This window comes from Neomonachus schauinslandi, chromosome 2 (genome assembly GCF_002201575.2).
Source record: "Neomonachus schauinslandi chromosome 2, ASM220157v2, whole genome shotgun sequence".
NCBI lineage: Eukaryota > Metazoa > Chordata > Mammalia > Carnivora > Phocidae > Neomonachus > Neomonachus schauinslandi.
The window spans coordinates 113,236,025-113,258,297 of NC_058404.1; the positions used below are offsets into that span (position 1 = coordinate 113,236,025).

Consider the following 22,273-nt stretch of genomic DNA (forward strand, 5'->3'; position numbering starts at 1 on the left):
AATCCCAGGACCCTGAGATCATGACCTGAGCTGAAGTCTGACTGAGCCACCCAGGCACCCCTTGAACAAAACTCTTTCCGAAAGGAGTGAGATAGGGCCTATCACCTTAGTAGGCATTCATACTTAATAAATATTTTTAGAAAGAATATTGTTTAAATTTACTTTCTTAGGTATGTCTTGTGATTAGAGTAATTCAATTACTGTGAACAACTATGAAAATTAAGTCAACGTGCTGCTTAGAAAGGTTGTAGAAATTTATCTAACGGCTTTTTAGATCAATAAGCCCAAAGGAATGAACTGGGCATATAGAGAGCAGCGACTTTTATGACCCATATTTCTTCCCTTTCTTACAGTTACTACATGAGCTCACAGAAGTGTAGGGCTGAAATCCTAAAGGATATTTCCAGTCCCTCAATTTAAGGATGTGGAAAACTGAGAGTTGTAATAACTTTTTCTCTTTTCTTTTCTTTTTTCCCCCTTCTCTTTCTTTTCCTTCTTTCTTCCCACCCTCCCTTCCTTCCTCCCTTTTTATTTTATTTGTTTTGGGGTTGGATTGTTTTTACAGTTTTTACAGTGTTGACCTTAAAAAGATAAAAGAGCCAGCTATTTTACCAGCAAAATGAGTTTATTCCAGAATAACAGAATTGCAGTTCAGGACACTCAAACCATAGGCAAGTCCAGAGAGTGGAGGCGAGCTTACTTTTACAAGGGAGAGGGGGAAGGTGGGAGGGGCTGTTATGGCCTCTCATTGACTGAATGTGGCGGTTTCTCATTGGCTGGGCTGTTGCTAGACCAGGAGAAATTCTTCCTTCCTCCTGCTTAAATATGTTAAGTAAGCTTCTTCCTATTGGGGTTGGGGAATACCAGGTATGCGTCTTATCACAGGGAGTAGTGTGTGAGAGCTCCCCCTACAGGGCTTCTGAACCTTGTTTTTAAGGTTTCCTTTATTTTATTTCTTTTTTTTTAATTTTATTGTGTTATGTTAGTCACCATACAATACATCATTGGTTTTTGATGTGGCGATCCACAACCCATTGTTTTCGTATAACACCCAGTGCTCCATGCAGTACGTGCCATCCTTAAAGTTTCCTTTATTTTTACTACAGATAATGTTATATTTCGATTCAAGTACTCTCCCAATGAAATTTTCATTTATCATCCCTCAGAAAAAAAGTTGGTTTCCTCATGTGCCTGTGACACCTAGTTAAGACTGTGCAGTGGAGTTAGTTAGTACTATTAATCTTAGTACTGGAATTATCGCTGTCCCAGTAGGTTTGTAATATTCCAAAAGGGATTAAGAATTTTTTCAAAGGAAGAAAGTTTTTTGTAGAAACAAGATGATTAACCACTTCTGTGATCTTGGTGAGTTGTTTGGCTTCAACATTAATCTTTGCTACTGCCCACATTTATTTTTAGGTTCCTTTTAGTTCATTCAACTCCCCTATTTTAATTTTCTACGGTACTTAATTGGGTTTGCTACTGGTAGTACTTTATCTCTTTGTTCCCATTGTAAAAGTCTGGAAACCGCACGTTGTTCTTTCCAAATGTAGTTGAAAGTTGTGGGCCAGTCTCCACTTGCCCTGGAATGCATTAGATGACATCCCCATCAGTGGTTGAGTAAAGAAGATAAGGCAAAGGCAGAAAACATACCCATCAAAAGACATTAATTTTGTGGAATTTAGCAGAACTCTAAGACTTAAAATTCAGGGACAAGTGTTCTCATCTAGCACAGCACCGATGTATAGATAAGTAACTTTCTTCGTCAGCTACCTGAACAGCTTCATCCAAAGGTTCATGAAGTAGGAATGATGGGTGAGGGAGGGGAACAGTCAGGAAGGCATCTTGGAGGGTGAAGTCTCCAGAATGTCCCTAACTCAGACCCATTCATGCCTCTATGTCCGAGGTTCTGAGTCAGTTCATTGGAGATGGGTCTTAGACATTAGAATTGTTTTAGCCCTTTTTGGTGACTGTAATATCCAATCGGGCTAAGAACCATTATGCTAAATGAAAGCCTGGTAAGGAGTCCTGTATCAGAACTGGAGCTGTGGTCAGAAAATTCTGGTACTTAGTAACTGGGTGACCTTGGACCAGTCCCTTGCCCTTCCTGTGCCTATGTCTTTGTCTCTATAACCAGGATAGGGGTGCTCCGTGAAATTGTAAAAACCAAATTTCATAATGGAGGAGCTCAATAAAGTTCTTCAAATGTGAAATACTTTGCCAGCATCTAGCACAATGCTTGCACAGACCCAAGTACTTGTCAACAAGAACTGAAGCTGGCATTGTGTGGCCGCCTTCCACTCTGGCCCTGACGGGGTGAAGGTTACTGGTTGTTCCAGGGAGATGAAATTCCTCTAGCTCAGATTGAAACATAATAATAGTAGCTCAAATAATAGTGAAAGAAAATCCTGTCTGTTTTATGAGACACAGTGCAATCTTAAAATTTCAAATTCAAATTAAAATGTTATGAGTTCTCTAGCCAGGTATTATGTTTCTTTGGGGAAATTCTAATTGAAATCTATTATGGTACCAATTGTCCTTACCATTATTATTTTTTAATCTCCCCACCCCTCTTGCCTCCCCACTCTGCCAGGCTGGGTTTTATCAGGTTATTTTTTTTTTTTTTTTTAACTTGAGCCAGCATTTCTTTGCCTTGTCAGATACCTGGAGCAAGTGTGTTATATCCAAGTTGCACACTCCAGATGCAAGGACTGTACCCTAGAGTCTGATCTAAGCAATATTCAGACCCATAGTATGGCTTTTCCTTTTTTTAATGCTTAGATTCATAAGTTTAGAGAATAAACTGTTCATCAGAAAGTGAATTGAAGTCAACCCTTCCCATCAAACATTAAATAAGAACATCTGTTTGAGACTGATGTTTTCTGACTTACCAAGGGGATTTGTGGTAAGTGGAGTGAGCAGTCCTAGAGGGCACGCCCACCTTCTGTTTGTCTGTCAGGGAACCATGTTACCTGCTAAGATCCCTTCTCTGTAGTCTCTGCAAGACTTTCCTCACCTACAGCTGCTTGCATGAAGCCTTTAGCTCTGATGGATTCCACACTTCAACATGTAACATTTTAATTAGGAGTTCATGAACATCATTCTCTGTGATACTATTTAACAATTAGGTACCATCACCAGAAATGCAGTGGGAGCTACTCCATGCTTTAAGACTAAGTGATAGTTCTCCACAGAGGCCACAGGTATCCTCCTCCTCCTATTCTAAACTAGGCTCGGCTTTTCTACTCAGTACTTTTACTCAGTTTTAAATGATTTATTTCTGGTCTTCTTCATGATTGCTATTGGCTGTCTGATTCCCCTCTAGACTAAAAACTCCTTCTAATATGTCTGACCTCTGAGAAGCAAAGCAGTCATTATCTAAGCAACATTTAGACTTTTAACATATCCTTTTTTATTCAGAAAAAAAATCCCAAGGTTAATTTAACATCAGATTATAAATATTAGAAATGGGCACTAAAAATTAGGTTTCTAATAGCTTCTGAAAAAGAGTAACACATGGCTATTGTAAAACAAAATTCGAGTAGGACTCATTGTTAACAGTTTGAAGGGCTTTTTCCATAAGTATTTTTATAGCCATCAGTACATGTATGTGTAACCTTAAAACCTTTTTAAAATGTTGGATCATTCCATAGAGAATGCTTTGCTCCTTACATTTTTCACTGAATCCTCTTGTACTTTGGAGCTTTTCCATGTCAGCACCTCAGGAAGATGTGCCTGGCACACTTTATAGTTTGTATTGTGTTCATTGTAATTTACTTAACTCTTCTCATATCAGTGGGCTTTTAGATTTTGTTCTAACCATCTTTTCTGTATTACACAACATACAATATGGTATATTTTTGCAAGTATGCCTAAAGGGCATGTTGTGTTTCCAACAATGGAAGTACTATGTCATAAGATATGTGTATGTTCAATTTTGATATATATAATATGCAATTTTAGCCTCATGTGTCTTGGTCCCCAAGTTGTCTGAGAGACTTTCTAATGGAGATGTCTGATTAAACATTCCTATCAAGACAAATGAGTCAAACCTAGAAATGATCACTCAGTGAGAGATGAAATTGTACACTCTATTTGTTAGTGAAAGAATAGGGGAAGTAAATTATTAAAAACTACAACGTAGGGGCGCCTGGGTGGCTCAGTCGGTTAAGTGACTGCCTTCAGCTCAGGTCATGATCCTGGAGTCCTGGGATCGAGTCCCACGTCGGGCTCCCTGCTCAGCAGGGAGTCTGCTTCTCCCTCTGACCTTATGTGCTCTCTCTCTCTCTCTCTCTCTCTCTCATTCTCACTCTCTCAAATAAATAAATAAATAAAATATTTTAAAAAATAAAAATAAACTACAGTGTATATTCCCATTTAACTACTGATTTCTTGGGCAAAAAATGCACACCTTTATGGTTTGTTATATTATTATTGAAAAATGTATTTTTAACACAGGCCAAATACTAGACCCAACTTAAGTAGACATTCTCTATTAAGGGTGCCTGTCATCAGATGTGGAAAGGTTTTAGAAGCTAGATTGCACTTTGTCAAAAGAAACATGACATGACATGGAGACACCATTACTCCCTATCACAAGCGCTGTAATCCTGTGTCACCTCTGGAATCTAAAGGCATTAGAGTGGATTTTTGGGTTGCTGTTAATTTGCTTTTAACCTGTTCTGGGATCATTGAATATTCTTCCTTCTCTGAAAACTGTCAGAGTCTATGACAAATGGTAATTCAAGTTTTGTTATCAGGAAAATCAGTGACCTCTCTTATGTTTGTAGAGTTGCTACTGTTGGATCAGCTGTTGCCATGTTTCGACAACTGACAAAACATCACACTTCTTTTTTTCCTTTTTCCGATTATAGGATACAAGTATAATAAAACATTTTCGGGGCGCCTGGGTGGCTCAGTCGGTTAAGCGTCTGCCTTCGGCTCAGGTCATGGTCCCAGGGTCCTGGGATCGAGCCCCGCATCGGGCTCCCTGCTCAGCGGGAAGCCTGCTTCTCCCTCTCCCACTCCCCCTGCTTGTGTTCCCTCTCTCGCTCTGTCTCTCCCTGCCAAATAAATAAATAAAATCTTTAAAAAAAAACCATTTTCATTGCCCAATCCTAAAAGTAACTGCACCTTTGGTTATTGAGTTAGCAGGTTGAGGGGTTCCAGTGGTTGGCACTTCAGAAAAAAACCTTTCAGAAACCCTTGTTTTGATTCCAAAACACCTCGCATTTAAGTTGAGGGCCAGTAAGGGAACAATGTAAAACTGTATCTACCATTGATGTTCCAGTTGAAACAATTGAAAGGATTATTGATGATTTATACCTTAGGAGTCTTTCTACCCAGAGCAGAATTCTGGGATTCTGTAGTTACTATTGAGATTACTCCACTTTGACTACCAGATGGCAGTAAAATTGGAAGGCTGGAACACAGAGTTATTCAGACTTTTCTCAACTTGGTAAATGAAGGGGTCTCATGGTAAGAGGCTGGGTTTGAATGAAGATTCTCCATGTCTCTCACACTTTTTTAGAAAGGATTCCAGGGCGCCTGGGTGGCTCAGTTGGTTAAGCGACTGCCTTCGGCTCAGGTCATGATCCTGGAGTCCCTGGATCGAGTCCCGCCATCGGGCTCCCTGCTCGGCAGGGAGTCTGCTTCTCCCTCTGACCCTCCCCCTCTCATGCTCTCTCTCTCTCTCTCTCTCAAATAAATAAATAAAATCTTTAAAAAAAAAAAAAAGAAAGAAAGAAAGGATTCCAATACTTAACCTGTAAAAGGAAAAAAAACTAATACAACCTGAAAATGAGACCTTGTTTTCCAAACTTCTACTCTAAATGTTTCAACATCTGTGTAATGGAGTACATTATATATCCAAAGAAGAATCCCAACCAGATATACATGCATTGTCTCCCAGTCTTTTCTACTAGTCTCCAAGCCCAGGTGTCATCATGGGCTGGCTGATCAGGGATTAGTGTTGTATCTCAACTTCACACTAAAAAGTTTATGTAAAGCCTTGAAAGTTAGTACAATTGTGATTGTTTGGTCATTATATCAATTATAGCTAAGCACCCATTTAAACATTTTTTTTAATTGTCAATCTGATATATGCTTGCTTTAAAACAGTCAAGCAATGCAGAAATGTGTATATAGTATAAAAGAGAAGGTTCTCTCTCCCACCCCCATAATACCACAATTAACAGTCCAGTAAGCATTCTTGATACCTCCTTGAGTCCACGCCATGGCAAATGGCTAATGATGAAGAAACAGACTTCTTCTGGACTAGGACTCCAGAACATTTGTTTGAGAAGAAACACCTTAGCTAATCAGGGCCATGATTTCTTCCAGATCTCCTTGCCACATTATGCCTAATGTAGCTGAAAGAGAGCAGAAACATTCACTTCTCCCTTCGCTGAGCTCTCTCCTGCTCCATTAACTGTTACAATCAAAACTGGACTTTGACAAGAAAAATTATATATTTCTTTAAAAAGATGCCAGTGTGACCTTACAGCTGGGAAAAGACATGTGATATAGCACTAATCTGCCCCTCGTTAAACCCAATGGCCCAGACTCTCAGCTTCTTTGAGCCCCTAGATTTAGAATAATCTTTATCATCTGATTAAAAGATAAATTTTACATGAACCAGATGCTTTTCCACACCAGTCTCCTTCAAGAAGTTCTATGGAAAAGGCATAGTTTACATCCTCTTGTGAACTTGCTGGCTGTTACTTGTTTTGTGAAAAGTTGGCTCATGAAAAAAAAACACTTTAACAATAAATACTTTCTATAAAATGCTTAATAATATGAATAATCATCAGTGCAAATCAAATTCTCTGTACATGTATTTTCTTGACTTTCGATTCGGGCTAATTAACTTTAACCTCTCTTACCTGACACAGTGAGGTTAGACAGGTAAAAGTCCTTTTCCAAATTGAAGGACAGACCAAGTAAAGTGGCATTAATAACAACGATGAATAGTAATAAAGGAATAATAGTAACATAATAAAAACTGTTTTCTTCAGCACCTACATATCAGAGGCTCTACACTAACTACTTTACCTATATTGTCCTACAAAATTCATAGACCTAATATGCACATGAGATATTAACATTTCAGATGAATAAAGACTTACAGAAGTTAGTTTGCCCAGTCATGAAACTAGCAAGTGAGAGCAAGTGTGACTAGAATTTGCAGCTCTCATCTGTCGGATTGGTTGGTTTAGAGTGGTTGAGAATGTTGAGAATGTTGAGATCATGTCCAGGCATGGCCAGGAAGAGTGTCAAGATTGATTAGAAATGTCTGCCGTGAGTATAAGCAAGGACTGGGGGATGCAGAACATAAGCTGCGTATCTGTCTTTTACATCACGGTGTCTCTCAAGATGATATAACTTCAGGGGCGCCTGGCTGGCTCAGTCGGGAGAGCACGCGACTCTTGATCTGGGGGTCATGAGTTCGAGCCCCACGGTGGGTATAGAGCTTGCTGAAATAAATGAATTAATTCAAAAAAGAAAAAAGAGATGGTGTGACTTAAGAAGGAAAAAAGTCTCCTGAGCTAAAGTATTTCTTGGTAAGGTATCATAGCCTTAGGGCTTGAGCCTAGTTATAATAAAAAGCCACGTGATTCCAAAGTGTACCGTGGCTGAGATGTACCAGGGCAGAGCTCCTGGCTTCCCACTGATAACAATCATCCCATTGGCTAAGCAGCTCCCTGACGGCCTCCCAGCAGGAGCATTGTCACACCACAACAAAGCGCCTTTGCCCACAGACACACAGGCCCGATGGCTGGCACTGACGGTTTCCCTGAAAAATGCACTGTCCTCTGTTCTGAGTCAGTCTTATTGTTCGGAGCTTAGGGAGTGAGGCTGAGGTCCAGATACGGGACGATAATACGTGCTACACGCTGGTTGCCAGCAATATTGTGGCCACGTCATACCTACATTTCTAATGCTGCCGTGCTCCGAAATGACCTCCTTGTACCCTGACCCTCAAACTCGGAATCCCTATTTATCCCGAAGTCAAATCCCACTTCCTCTGAAGTCTTCCAGGACCGCCCCCACCCCTAGCCAGAGGTAGCTGATTTCTTCTTGCCAGCCTGGCATCTGGGACTTCGCCAGTACATATTTAGCAACTGAAAGAATAAATTAAACCGTGCCAATGTTTAAGAAATGGGCTATATAAACTACAATGATTTTTGAGACTGAAGAAGATGAAAGGACAGTAACTCTTCCAGAGGTGCTTTCCTTGTCTCTGATCATGTACGAAGCCCAGAGTCTAGCAGCAAAACAGTGGAGGAGGGGCTCGGCTGGCTGTATACAGTGGGCTGGTGTTAGTTCTGGACAGTATGCTGATGCTTCAGAAACGTCCTGGACCAGGGGCTACTGAGCAGAGACCAATACATATTGAAAGCGTGTCACTTGTGTGTTTCTCTGCTTTGGGCTCGTACGAGAGTCACTGACTTATCTCCCACTGGTTTATGGAAAGCAGATAACTGATTTAGTAAGTAGCTGACCAGCAGTATCTTGACTCAGACATATTGGGTAGCCACAAAATGTTAACTAGTGTTCAAAGATCTACTGAAAATCCGATCTTGTGTGTTGTGTCTGCTGGAACACAAGTAATAGCAGAACTCGAAAAGGCTTAGACGATAGGAAAGCTTTATCAAAAAACAAGAAGCCTTGCAATGGGGTCACTGAAAGATTGGTTAAGTCCCTAGCTTGGTCACATTTTGCAGCAATAACTTTTGGCCTCAGGGTAGCTCCTTCCCTTTGGGAAGATAGCTGGCTACTGCACTTCCAGGCAATACATAGCAAAGAGCAAGGAAACCTTTCCCACACGGCCCCCGGCAGCCCGGTCCTCACATCACATTGGCTAGAAGTGGGTCAGTGCCCCGCCATAACCAATCACTGATAAGTGAAATGGGATTACTAAAACTAGCTTAAGTAATTAGGATGCACTCCTAAATCGAAGATGATGTCACCTTCCTTGGGAGAATTATGGGTTGAGAGAAACTGGACAAAATCAGGATTCTTTTCAAACAGAGAAAGAGGAAAGACTTGGCTCTTGACTAGGCAACCAACAGCGTCTCCTACATATGCTCAGCGGAGATGCCACATCCGCATTTCCGTATTACCTTCATAGCAGCAAAATCAAAGGGCCCAGTGTGCGAATCACCTTAACTTGGTGATGGTGGCCACTTTTCGTAATACAATTCAGCCATCATCTGGTGAGGTAAAGACAACGCATAAAAAATCAAGTCAGATAAGACAGAAAAATCTCCATTACCTGACTTTACCAATGAATTCCAATGCTCCACTCTCAAATTAGGACAGTTTGTGGACTGTAAGGACACAGGTCCTTCCGCTAGGAGGGACTTTTCTGTGAGATAAGGAAGTGAGAAGGAGCAGCCTTGGAGTGAACAGGGAGAAAAGCTCCCAGGAGGACATATATGAAAAGTTCCTAAGGCAGAAAACGGAAAGGGTCAGAAAGTGGTGGAATGATTGGCTCACAGTGAGCAGGAAGAGAATGGCCGGTGAGAAGGGTGGAGATGGAAGACAAAGGGGCATTCAGAGCCTTGTGGGTCCTATTAAGGAGCTGGGGGTTTATTCTGTATGCAGTGGGAAGCCACTAAAGGATTAAATAGGACCTACAACTGTAAAGTGACACCAAAAATACTATGCAGGATCATTTTATATGTTGGAAAGAGTAATTCCATTTAATGTAGGCTGTATGTCATTAAAGAAGCTACTTACAAAGTCCCAACTTGATAAACAGTTGCCAGGAATTCACCTTTATTACCTTGGTTTTATGCAAAGTTGACCTTTGGTTTTAGTGGGTGGATGCATGTTTATGGACCCTGTGGCCTAGTGGAATGGCTTATTCTGAAGCAATTCTTAAGATCTCTTTTTATTTTTTTAAGATTTTATTTATTTATTTGAGAGAGAGAGCCACAGCGAGAGAGGGAACACAAGCAGGGGGAGTGGGAGAGGGAGAAGCAGGCGTCCCGCCGAGCGGGGAGCCCGATGCGGGGCTCGATCCCAGGACCCTGGGATCATGACCTGAGCCGAAGGCAGATGCTTAACGACTGAGCCACTCAGGAGCCCCTCTTAGGATCTCTTAAACAATAATGCCTCAGAGGAGAAATGAAAGCTCCTATTCTGAATTTGGTGAGGCTGCTACTAGTCTCAACAACTGTCACTGGTTAATCTCCTAACTGACTTAGAGCCTTGACGGGGATGCTGCCAGAAAAAGGACGGCCGAGTTCAGCTCCCCACATGGTCAGCGGGCTTGGCTTTCAGTCATGCATGTGGTCCTCGTGCTCTGGTACATATGCCTGGGGGATCACTCCGTAATGGAGACTGCCTGTTCCAGTTGCAAAGTTCTTTCACACTTCAGGTTGCATTACTGAGCTCAACGCATTCCAGAGCTCTCCTGTTTCCTTGGCAGTTCCTTGATAAAAACTCCTGAAGCCAGTTTATTTCTCAACAATCTGAGTACCTGCGCCTGTGTGGAGGCAAAGACGTGACAGGGCTTTGAAGAACGGGGTTCGAACGGTGTTAGCCTGTGGTTATGGGAAGCAGAGGAGTGAGCCTGACTGGAGAGCTAAGCCTTCTGCTGGCTTCCATGAGAAAGACGGATTAGGGAGTGGAAGAGGGGGTAAGGGATGACAGTTGCGGGTTAGAGGCTGCTGCGGGGGTCCAGAAAGATGCCAAGTAGGTCTACATTGATAAGGCCAGTCCAAAGGTAAAGGAAGAGTTGGCTGAGAGAAACAAACATATTTCATGCAATCGAGCCGGGAGGGACTTCGAAAATGATTGGACATAGGACGGGCTTGACATCATTCCAAGAGTCTTCAGCCAACCCCCTCTCAGCCCCAAGGGACATTTCTCAAGCTGAAACATAGTGGTCACCAGCTTCTCCGTGAGATCCTGCCCTGGATCCATTCCGCTTTGCCATGACCTCTTCTTGGTAACAGTGATGAGCAATACGTGGCATCACCTATTGCCTTCGGAATAAAGCACGGAGACGTTCTGTTGCTCTTGTTTACAAAACATTTTTTTTATTTTATTTTTAAAGATTTTATTTATTTATTTGAGACAAAGAGAATGAGAAAGAGAGAGCACACGAGAGGGGGGAGGGTCAGAGGCAGAAGCAGGCTCCCTGCCGAGCAGGGAGCCCGATGGCGGGACTCGATCCAGGGACTCCAGGATCATGACCTGAGCCGAAGGCAGTCGCTTAACCAACTGAGCCACCCAGGCGCCCGTTTACAAAACATTTTAAGATGCTTCTGGGTCAATGCAAATGATTATGAGTCATCTAGACCTCTTTCCCCTAGGTGGCAGGCAGTTTTCTAAGTGTGGGTAATGTCAGAAATGAAATGATTGGCCTGAATGTTGTTTCTTTTCTCTTTTCATTATGAAGTATATTCGGTGCTCTTCGAACTGGTGCTTATATGGTGTACATTTTGATGACCAAAGGCCTGAAGCAGTCAGTTTGTGACCAGAGTTTTTACAATGGACCTGTCAGCAAATTCTGGGCTTATGCATTTGTGCTAAGCAAAGCACCCGAACTAGGTGAGTGTCTTCTCTCCTTCCGTTTCCACCCCCACCCCTCTGGGTAGCTACACACCCACAAGATTTACTTATTTGAAAACAGACAAAGAAACGATTTGAAGGTCCTGTTTTGTTGGTTGCAGGAAAGTTATAACCAATGAATTTGAGTTCTTGATTAACTTTTCCACTATCTCTTTCTCTCCCCTCCTTCCCTCCATTTCAACAATTGTACATTGTGTATGTGAAGAGCAAAATCGTTGACGAAAACATGCCGGCTTCCAGACACTACTGGAAATCCACTCCCAGGGGCGTATAAAGTCTACCCGGTGCCTTCTGTCCAGCGCGTTAATGGCTGTGCTAAGATGATAATATGGAGGGAAATCCACAGTGCAGCTCTCTCCCAGTCCCACAAGGAAACAGACTTTCATCCTGCCGTTAGGATTCAGACGAGGAGACTAGGCTTTCCGTTTGGGTGTCCTCATGTTCTAATCAACAAATGCTAAGGGTTGGTTTCTGGTATTGTTTGATTTGAATCATCTAAGAGATGGGCCTTGGAGAAGAGGAATGTGGCTCCCCTTCTAGAACTGAATCCAAAATACTGGCTATGTATATAGATTCCTAAGGTTTTTCCTTCAGCTCTTTAATGGTGTTGAATAGAAGTGTGGTCCAGATTCACAGAAACAGTGGAAAATTAGTGGCAAGGATGTGACATGGATGTAGTTCACCAGGAAAATATCTTTACTGCTGGAGAAAGGGATCTGCTGGTGATCATAAACTCTGGGTTCATCCGTGAGCAGTACTGGCCATCAGCTCACAAACTCATGTATATCCTTAGGGAACACCTATTCATTGTTTGGGTTTTTTAATTTTTTATTGGGAATTAAGAATTCTGTTATTTAGTTCAAAATATTTATTTATAGATTGGGTTCCCTCTCCTGTTTCTCCTAAAAATGGGGTTAGAGGTTTTACTTTCCTTATATGCCACATACAATTCAAGCTATCTGCAGTCTTTCTTTTTTTTTTTAATTTTATTTTATTATGTTATGTTAGTCATCATATATTACATCATTAGTTTTTGATGTAGTGTTCCATGATTCATTGTTTGCGTATAACACCCAGTGCTCCATGCAGAACGTGCCCTCTTTAATACCCATTACCAGGCTAACCCATCCCCCCACCCCCTCCCCTCTAGAACCCTCAGTTTGTTTCTCAGAGTCCATAGTCTCTCATGGTTCGTCTCCCCCTCCGATTTCCCCCGCTTCATTTTTCCCTTCCTACTATCTTCTTTTTTTAAATTAACATGTAATGTATTATTTGTTTCAGGGGTACAGGTCTGTGATTCATCAGTCTTACACAATTCACAGCACTCAGCATAGCACATACCCTCCCCAATGTCCATCACCCAGCCACCCCATCCCTCCCACCCCCCACCACTCCAGCAACCCTCAGTTTGTGAGATCATATGATACTTGTATTTCTCTGAATGACTTATTTCGCTTGGCATAATACCCTCTAGTTCCATCCACATCATTGCAAACGGCAAGATTTTGGTTTTTTGATGGCTGCATAATATTCCTCTGTGTGTGTGTGTGTGTGTGTGTGTGTGTGTGTGTGTGTGTGTGTACCACATCTTCTTTATCTATTCATCATCCACAGTCTTTCTTTAAGGTATCTTTACTTCATATCCTGTGTCTGTTCACAAAGGATATGAGGTCTCTCGGATGTGAATGTCGGCAACTTGTCTGTCCTGCCTACAAAGGGAGAGCAATTGATTTGAATTGTTAGTTTGACCATTGTTTGCCCAAGTCAAAGGCAAGGGAAGAACAGCAGAGGAAAACTTCTGAAAACCTTTGCTAAGAAGAGCAGGGGTATGGAGATAGATCCTCTACAGTCCAAAATGACTAGATCACTGTTGTGTGTGCATGCACACACACAAGGGCCCATGAAGGCAGACGTAGGTTGAAATGCATTGGTATGTATGTATTCATTCATTCACTTAACATATTTATATTAAACACCTACAGTAGGCATTTAATAGGGGCTAGAATCAAATGTCTAACTCCTCTAAAAAGAAATTTAGAATATGAATTTTATGAACCAGGCCCCAGGAGGCCAGTTTTCATATTTGAATTGAGACCACAAGCTGCCAAATCTTAGGCTAGAAAAATGTTTTTGAAACTTGGAGCTACAGACAGTGCCTAAGACAGATGTGTTTTTAGGAATTTCAAAATTCTATGGGAACATTTTAATTTTGTGTTTTCACTTATAGATTAAAAACAAGACTGTCTTGCCAGATATATTTCTTTCATAGTTATTCTTTAGATTCATAGAGCATCTGAACCAGATTACTTCTTCTCAAACTAGTGTTGGTCTGAGAATGTGAGCATGTATTCTCTTGGGGTTGTGTGACATTTTCTTTAAAATTCATACATTATTAATGTTTGAGAATTATTCACTTTGAGAGATATCAGATATCTCTGACTTTTCATTTATGCTGTATAATAAGTATCTTTATGAATCTGCCCATCTTTTTTGACACAGAACTGACTGCAGATGTATGAAAACAGTAAATGCACGAACCATGTGGCTCTCTCTACATGTCACCACTAAACACTTCACACAGTTTCACCACCCTCAACATTTTTGAAAAGAATCAGCAGTGGTGCCTCTATGCTTTGGGGCCTTAAGCCTTAGATTGCAAAGGAGCAACCTCAGTGTTTGCTTCTTGAAATCATCTTCCTTGCAAGGGCTGCTTGTCTGCGCTCTGAGTTTTATCCACCTGAATTTGAGGGACTTGACACTAAAAATAGTCCCTTCTACCTTTAGAATAATTTCTTGCAGAGCCACCCCAACCTATTCATAGTGGTCATTTTCCTTCAAAGACATGAGTAGACCTATACTGTCTGTCCTCCCATCTTCTGTTCCATACTGACATCAAAGTTGCAGGATAGCAGACAGAGTTCGAATTGCCGCAGAAGAACTGTTAGTGACGTACTAAGAGGTATTCGTGCCATTGCCCTCTGTCTTGTTAGAGTGTTGGTCTGGATGATGCTAATTAATCACCTGTCTTAATTTAATGTACACCCAGACATGCCACTCCCCACCACCCCAATGTTGGCTTATAATTGAACACAATTCTATTCCCTCTTGAGCCCAGAAGGAACTGGACCGTAGTCCCTTGTGCCGTTGTTTTGGTGATCCCTTTCCCTAAGAAGCCTCATTCACCATAGTGGTTTGTAGGCTGGATGTCAAACAATCCATTTCTTCACAGTGAAAATAAAGGATTGAAGTGCCGACAATGGGCTAAAGAGTTGGAAAAAAATAAAATCCTAAACTTGATCTGGTTCTTTAATGAGGCTAGTGATATTCTTCATGTCGTTTCGGGTTCATTATACAGGTATTTTCATGGTCAGAGTACCCTTTTTTCAGTTTTAAGATATGCCGTATTTTCTCTCAAATGTTCTGGAGCTCACTGACAAATGGTCTTGCCAAACTAAACTTCTGAATCAAAATAGATCCAAAAACCAGATAGCCAGCCCCTAGCCCTAATTCAGCAAACGTGTTTTCTTGGATGCCTTCTTGTTCATTTTGGAAGTTAAATCCCTTTCCAGTTTTTTTGCTCCTAGAAGACATTGCTGCTACCATTTAATTAAGAAAGATCTATCCACTTGGATTATTGAGAACTTTTCTTATTTTTAGGTCCTAAGCTCTGCTTTTCAATACTCTAAGATTCTGGACTCCCTTATGTGCAGCAGAAAGAGAAGGTTCTTGTGAGAAGGGATAGTTCCTCTGTGTTCAATACCAAACCTCTATTTTCCCACCAAAACCCGCATGCCTGCAGTTTTCAGTATACTTTTTTGGGGGGAGGAGGGGCAGGCAAAATACACCTACATCAAATTTACCATTTCTAAGCGTACAGGGCTGTGGCATTAAGAACACTTGCGTTGTTGCACGACCATCGCCATCATGCTTCCCTAGCACTGTTTCATCTTCCCCAACTGACGCTATTAAACGCTGCCCTTCACTGCACGCTTAGGAGCAAGAAGGGCTTTCTGTTTCAGCAGAAAACAATGAGCTCATTTCAGTGAATTATAGAGTTACGACCCATTAGAACAAATGAGAAGAGAACCACCAACCTGCTTTGTGTGCCAAAATCTGTGCGCGCCTACTGTTTGAATTATATTAAAACCTGCTGAGATTTGCTTTTGTTAAAACTTGGAAACATCTGCTCTGAGTCTAGGTCCTTGCTCAGTTGAGCTTGTCATTGTTTTTGAAACTCTGACTCAGCAGAGCTCCAGCTAACTCTGCGAAGAGGGGCACGGCCATCTGGGACAAACCACACAGAGTGGCCTCTTGGGGACTCTGAGCACCCTGGGTGTTTCCAAATGCCGACCGACGGCTCCACAGCGGCACAGACGTCTGTATTAACAGGCACACAGGCTGGAGGCGTATCCGCTGGGAGGGACACTTTGGAATGAGATTACCTACAGACTGGCTCTTGGCTGAAAATAGCTGAATCTAAAGTTAGAGAGACTGTGGTGGAGAAAACATGAACCAGCGGTCACTCAAATGGGTGATATGGCTGAATTGTTCAAGAATCGAAAGTCCCACTGCTTATTGTTGGTCAACATTCTTTCCAGACTGCCAACCAGACCTTTGACCAGACAAACAAAAGAAAAAAAAAAAAACATAGGAGGTTTCAGGAAGCCCTTCCGGAACGCCACCAGTGTCCCCTTCCCCTTACCCAGGGGAAACTACCATTCCCTAGGTCAACAGCCTTCTTGGGGATGGTAACCTTGATGCGGCATTAGAGTGGTGGTCCTGAGAGGCTCCAGGGCTATTATTGGAAAATACTCATCTTTATTACTCCACCTGCCATCCTGTATGTCTGTTCCAGAAAAAATTCTTAAAGGAATTCAAATTAATTTTGTTTGGAAGATCTCATGACATCAGGGCGCCTGGGTGGTGCAGTCGGTTAAGCATCCAACTCCTGGTTTCGGCTCAGATCATGATCTCAGGGTCGTGAGATTGAGCCCCACGCCCAGATCCATGTTCAGCAGGAGTCTGCTTGGGTTTCTATCTCCCTCTCCCTCTGCCCCTCCCCCTGCACTCTCCCCGCCGCCAAAATAATAAATAAATCTGTAAAAAAAAAAAAAAAAAAAAACAAACCCATAACATGTGCTTCACCTTCAGCTCCCCCATATTAAATGGAAACACATAATGTGTCTCAATCATGCCCCCTACTAATGAGATCTGAGACCCCTACTCAGACATGAAAAACACAAAGCAAGTTTCAGTACCAGAATCGTAGGTTCCACTTTTCATTCCAGGTTAGCCCATTCCAATATGGCCTGTCTTTTGTCCCCTATTACTCTCCTCACACTGAAGTTGTTCTTTAGACAATAAAGTTTTAATATAAAAATGATGATAGAGTTAAGATTAAATCTAAAGAATTAAAAAGGAGGAGATACTTACTACTCTATAGCAAATACCTTAATGTAGTGTGTTTGGGTATTGTGTGGCTTATACATTTCAGTCATGCTTAGAGGCTTGTAAAAAAACATCTTCTCACTGATGAATGACTGAATTTGTTTTTACCATGTAATTCCTTGGACTTCTACCCTCTTTCCACCGTGAACAAAAGTAGGCTGGAATTATTGTGTCTACATTATAGTTTACTGAGCGAAGGGAGGCACAGAGTAGTAATTACACAGAAATGGTGGATCTTTGACAGGCACACAAAAATAGCGCAATTTAATGCTAAGAAGTAGACCCCAGGTCTCCTGATACCAATTTTGTCCCTAAAGTACATTAGTCAGAGCCACTATCACCATCAATCATTATCAGTCTGTCTGACACTTATAGGCATAATATGTCAGGCATCTCGCAAGAGAGAAAAGGACTTCAAAGGAAATTTTATAATATGTTTGGAGATGCAGCAACTGGTAGCTCTCCTTTTTCTATTCTAAACAAATAGGAATTTTCTGTTCTAAACAAATATGAAGTGCTAACGTTTAACACTTCAGTAGGGAAACAGACGAAGAGCTCCTGCTGAGTGGAATGGGGTACCACCTAGGTTATTCCAACCACGGCCATCAGAGCCTTAAAAATCTTCCCAAGGCCTCACATTCTTTGACCCTTCCTAGTGCCACGTGGTTTAGGGCATCCGTGAAGTCTGAGGGATAAGACAAAGGTAAGTACTAATTCCCTTTGTGCTTCATTAGATTTCAGAATAAGAAGAGGGACCTTCTAGTTCTCCTTGTCGTACCGAAACAAGTCAAGTTTGAGTTCACTGAAGGTCATGAAGGAGGTTGGGTTTTCCCATCCCTGAGAAGAACACAGAGCTAGGAAAGAGAATGGAGCATAAATCCTGTTTTCATGCTTGTTAATGGAATCGTGTGCATTTGTTACTATGCTTGCTCTTCATCCATTTGGACGTAAGTGTCCTATGGTATATATTTTGGAATCCCTAAGGCTTTTCAGAGAATCATTACATATAAATAGCATCTACCTACCTGAGCATAATTCTGGCTTCTATAACATAAATTTTCCCACCTTAGGGACAGTGGTCTTTTTCTTCAAAAGGATGCTCTTAATAATAGATTCTGGAAAGCCTTCTCAAAGTTAACTCCGTAAAAATGTGTGTCATTCTCTGTTCTTATCACTCGATTCATTGGTATAAAATATTCAGGTTACCGTGTTCGGCAAATATGGTAGAGGGTGACTTTTCTTCCCTTTTTTTCTGTTTTTGCCTTTATTTCAATTTTCCTCCTCTGACTACCAAATGTCTGTTGAGGCTTCACCTTTTACAGGGAGCTCACAAAGATAGGTTTTTTTAGGAGTAGCTTTCGCCATATACCAAAGAAAAATGGTCTTTGTACTCCAGAGAGGCCTACGAACGTTTTGCTGGGCACTTGAACTCTAATCTGTTTCTCTCTATTGACAAATGATCTGAGAGAAGTCACTTGACTTTTCCAGATAATATTTCCTAAAATGTACGGTCGAGTTAGAAATTGGGTAACGTGATTGCTTATGTCCCTTCTGGATCGAAAATTGGTAAGATTTTGTGTATAACAGCCTTCTGAAAGTAACATTTATTGCCTGTTCTCCAGGTGCCAGGAGGGCACACTGATCATCTTATTAAGCCCTCAGACAATCCCAAGCTACTGCTGTTACCCCCGTTACTATCCTCATTTTACAGAAACTGGAAAATAGTGAGGATGAGTAACTTGCCCAAGCTCACGGAGCTAGTACATATCCGTCCAGCATTCTAACCCAGTCCATCTCACTCTCCAAGTACGAGTTGAAGCTATGTACCTTGTTGGGAAAATATGGATTCTCGTTACATCACGGTCGAGGGGCTCATGTAGGTTTTTTTCCTTCTCTGTCTTTCAGGAGATACAATATTCATTATTCTGAGGAAGCAAAAGCTGATCTTCCTGCATTGGTACCACCACATCACTGTGCTGCTGTACTCTTGGTACTCCTACAAGGACATGGTAGCCGGGGGTGGTTGGTTCATGACCATGAACTATAGCGTGCACGCCGTGATGTACTCTTACTATGCCTTGCGAGCGGCAGGTTTCCGGGTTTCCCGCAAGTTTGCCATGTTCATCACCTTGTCCCAGATCACTCAGATGCTGATGGGCTGTGTCATTAACTACCTGGTCTTCTACTGGATGCAGCATGACCAGTGTCACTCTCACTTTCAGAACATCTTCTGGTCCTCACTCATGTACCTCAGCTACCTTGTGCTCTTCTGCCACTTCTTCTTTGAGGCCTACATCGGCAAGATGAGGAAAACAACGAAGGCTGAATAGTGTTGGAACTGAGGAGGAAGCCATAGCTCAGGGTCATCAAGAAAAACAATAGACAAAAGAAAATGGCACAAGGAATCACATATGGTGCAGCTAAAACAAAACAAAACACATGAGCAAACACAAAACCCAACCCAAGGCAGCTTAGGGATAATAAGGTTGATTCAACCCAGTAAGTTTATGATCCTTTTTGGGTGAGGACTCACTGAGTGCACCTCCATCTCAAAGGACTGCTGCTGGAAACCCCATTCCCTCCTTAACTGTCAGCTCTAGGGCAAATGAGAACAAAAGTGAGCCAGAGGCACGGAGAGAGGGAGAGAGAGAGAGAGAGAAATAGAAGGTCAACAAAGGCTATTAACACTATATGGAAAAAAAAGTATTTACTGAGTGTTATATTTCTCTAAGATTGAAAGAAGTTTACTTAAGAAACTGTGCGAGCACATACACACACAATCCTTTCTAATCTTTTTGGACACACAATAGAATAGATACAAAATGGAAGAGACACAGGGTGTATATCTAGGACAATAATGCTTTTGCAAAAATTAAAGCCTTCTTAAGAAAGGCCAGTAGCTGTAGCCCCCGTGAGAAGAGATGTCTTAATCACCTCTCATGAAAACGATGTAAACAATTGTATTTCAACTACGAGAAGGACTGGTGTTTTTCCCTTCCTAGCCCAGTCTGGGGCTAGTGACTTTGCCAGAACCAAACGGGGCACAATATTTTTCCAAGGTTCTTCCTGGGAGGATGGAAACAGTGCAGACCAGTTCCTAACGGGGCAGCTCCACCTCGGAGCACTTCTGATGGTTTCACTGTAATTTCCACTCTGAAATGAGCTCTCAAGGATTATCCTTGGTTCAGGGGCCCCAGGCTTTTGAACGGAAGAGTAGATACCGAATAGCAAAGTTAAAACTCTACCAAATGATTTGAAAATGGATTCTGTACCACCTCTAAAAAGGGTCAGCCCCGTACCATTCTTGAGCTGGGAAAGGGACAGTGAGGAAAGATGGGAGCCCAGGATCCATCCAACAGACACACTCGGTATACCCCCACTCTGTTTGACTTCACACACGCACTCATGGCTTTCCGAATGAAACCCTGTTGTACGGTCCATATTTTCTGTATTTTTGTGAATTTCACAAAGAAATCTGCAGGGCTCTTCCTGATATCGGGTGAACACTGTGTTTCCGCATCATCTGCGTCTGCTCCCCGAGCGACGCAGAGGTGTGTAAAGTGCCCTCTGCTGGTCAAGTGGAGATACTTCAACAAACCCTTCATGGCAAGTTTGGCTGGAACAGGTGACAACAAAGGGCCCCCGATACACTTATCCTTCAAGTTTTCAATGATCTAAAACACTCGTCATATTTTTGGCCAAATCAGAAGACCTTCCTCCTGCTTCAAGTCAGCTTCAGAAATTTTTTTAAAAAGGACTTCTGCTCTGGAACTCAGAAAATCAGCTTATTAAGAGCCATATTCTCTACAAAAAGAGAGAGAGAGAAAGAAATGAAAGCTAGATAATATAATATTATCTGTAATACTTCAGTCCTATACAAGCCAAATAATGTGTCAACATTCCTAGTATTTCAAAGAAGCAATTATATAAAATCGTTCAATGTGATATGCTAGTACTCTAATCGGTTAAGTAGCTTCATGATTAGACAAACCAGATGGCACGATTAGCGGCTACACTTCATATAGCTCGTACATGCATCACCACACATACGTGCACACAGATGTGGGGTACACTCAACTTCAAAGCCCAGATGAACAGGAACCCGTTTTTCTGGCTAGCAGAAAAAGAAAACTGTTGTTTATCTTTTGCTTTCTTTGAGAGTATACAGTAAAAGGGATTTTTCAGATTATTTTTATATTATTTTAGCTTTAATTGTGCTGTCATTCATGAAACAGAGCTGCTCTGCTTCTGTCAGAGATGACAAGGGCTTTCTCAGCATCTTGTTTATGTGTGGAATTTGAAAGAATAAAGTTTTATCCCATTCTGTGTGAAGGGTTTGAACAATGAACAAAGAATCCATGCAAACCAGGTCATGACCGCTAGACCCGGGGCGGGGCGGGGGGGGGGGGCGGTTGGCGCTGGGCTATGCAGGGAGGGAAGCTGTTACATCTGTATTAAATTATCGTGGGCAGTCTACGATGTCTTGACATTGGCTCTTAGATGAGAAACAACTGATGGAGGGATGTGTTGTGATTCTGAGGGTGGAAACCAACGTGAGCTAAAAGGATAGGTCCCGCTATAACAATTACGAGGTTCTTAGGCTGCATATGATGTTCTTTTGAGCTTTGAAAAGACATGATACTGTGCAATAAGCTTTTTTTCTTATAAAAGAAAATGAGCAGAATAATTCACATGAGAAAAAGGCCAAATAGCTGACTTGAGCTTAATTGAAGGACCAGTTCGAGCTTAGCTGGTTGATTTAATTATTGAATCCATTGATTAATCATTGGTCCTTTAATGCAGGTTAGAATAAGGAAATGAGCATAGACCTTAAATAGACTCTAAATGATGCTTCCAAAGCACTTTGATCTTGGTACAATTTCATACTTGTGTTCACTTGTGAGATAACTTAGAATTTTTTTTACAGGTTGAATGTCTAATAGTTTGTAAATTGGCTAAATAAATCTAAAGGCTTTTCAGACATTTCTCATGGGAAGAAAGAAAAACAAGAAAAAAATTCTGGTATCAGAGGTTCAATACAGTGTTTTTAGCATCTCAGTTTAACTGCTTAATTGTATCAAGATAAGAGGCTGGACCACTAGCCCATGGCAAATCGGAATCCTACCAGAGAACCAACTGCCACACAGATAATCCTACTGTCAGTTAACATTCCAGAAAAACTTGGGGCAGGCAAGTTTTCAGAACTGCCCCACTATGCTGCAACAGATTATCTTTCTATTGG

At 41.7% G+C, this 22,273-nt stretch overlaps 1 protein-coding gene across 1 annotated transcript in view; it reads left to right on the forward strand.

Moving 5' to 3' along the window:
• The window catches only part of ELOVL6 (ELOVL fatty acid elongase 6), a 129,427-nt gene extending 108,022 nt beyond the window's left edge, over window positions 1-21,405 (forward strand). The window contains exons 4-5 of the mRNA XM_021684525.1: window positions 11,411-11,562; window positions 18,937-21,405. Coding sequence (XP_021540200.1) covers window positions 11,411-11,562; window positions 18,937-19,361 — 577 coding nt within the window. The 3' untranslated portion in view covers window positions 19,362-21,405. The remainder of the gene's footprint in view (window positions 1-11,410; window positions 11,563-18,936) is intronic.
• Window positions 21,406-22,273: the final 868 nt, after the last annotated feature.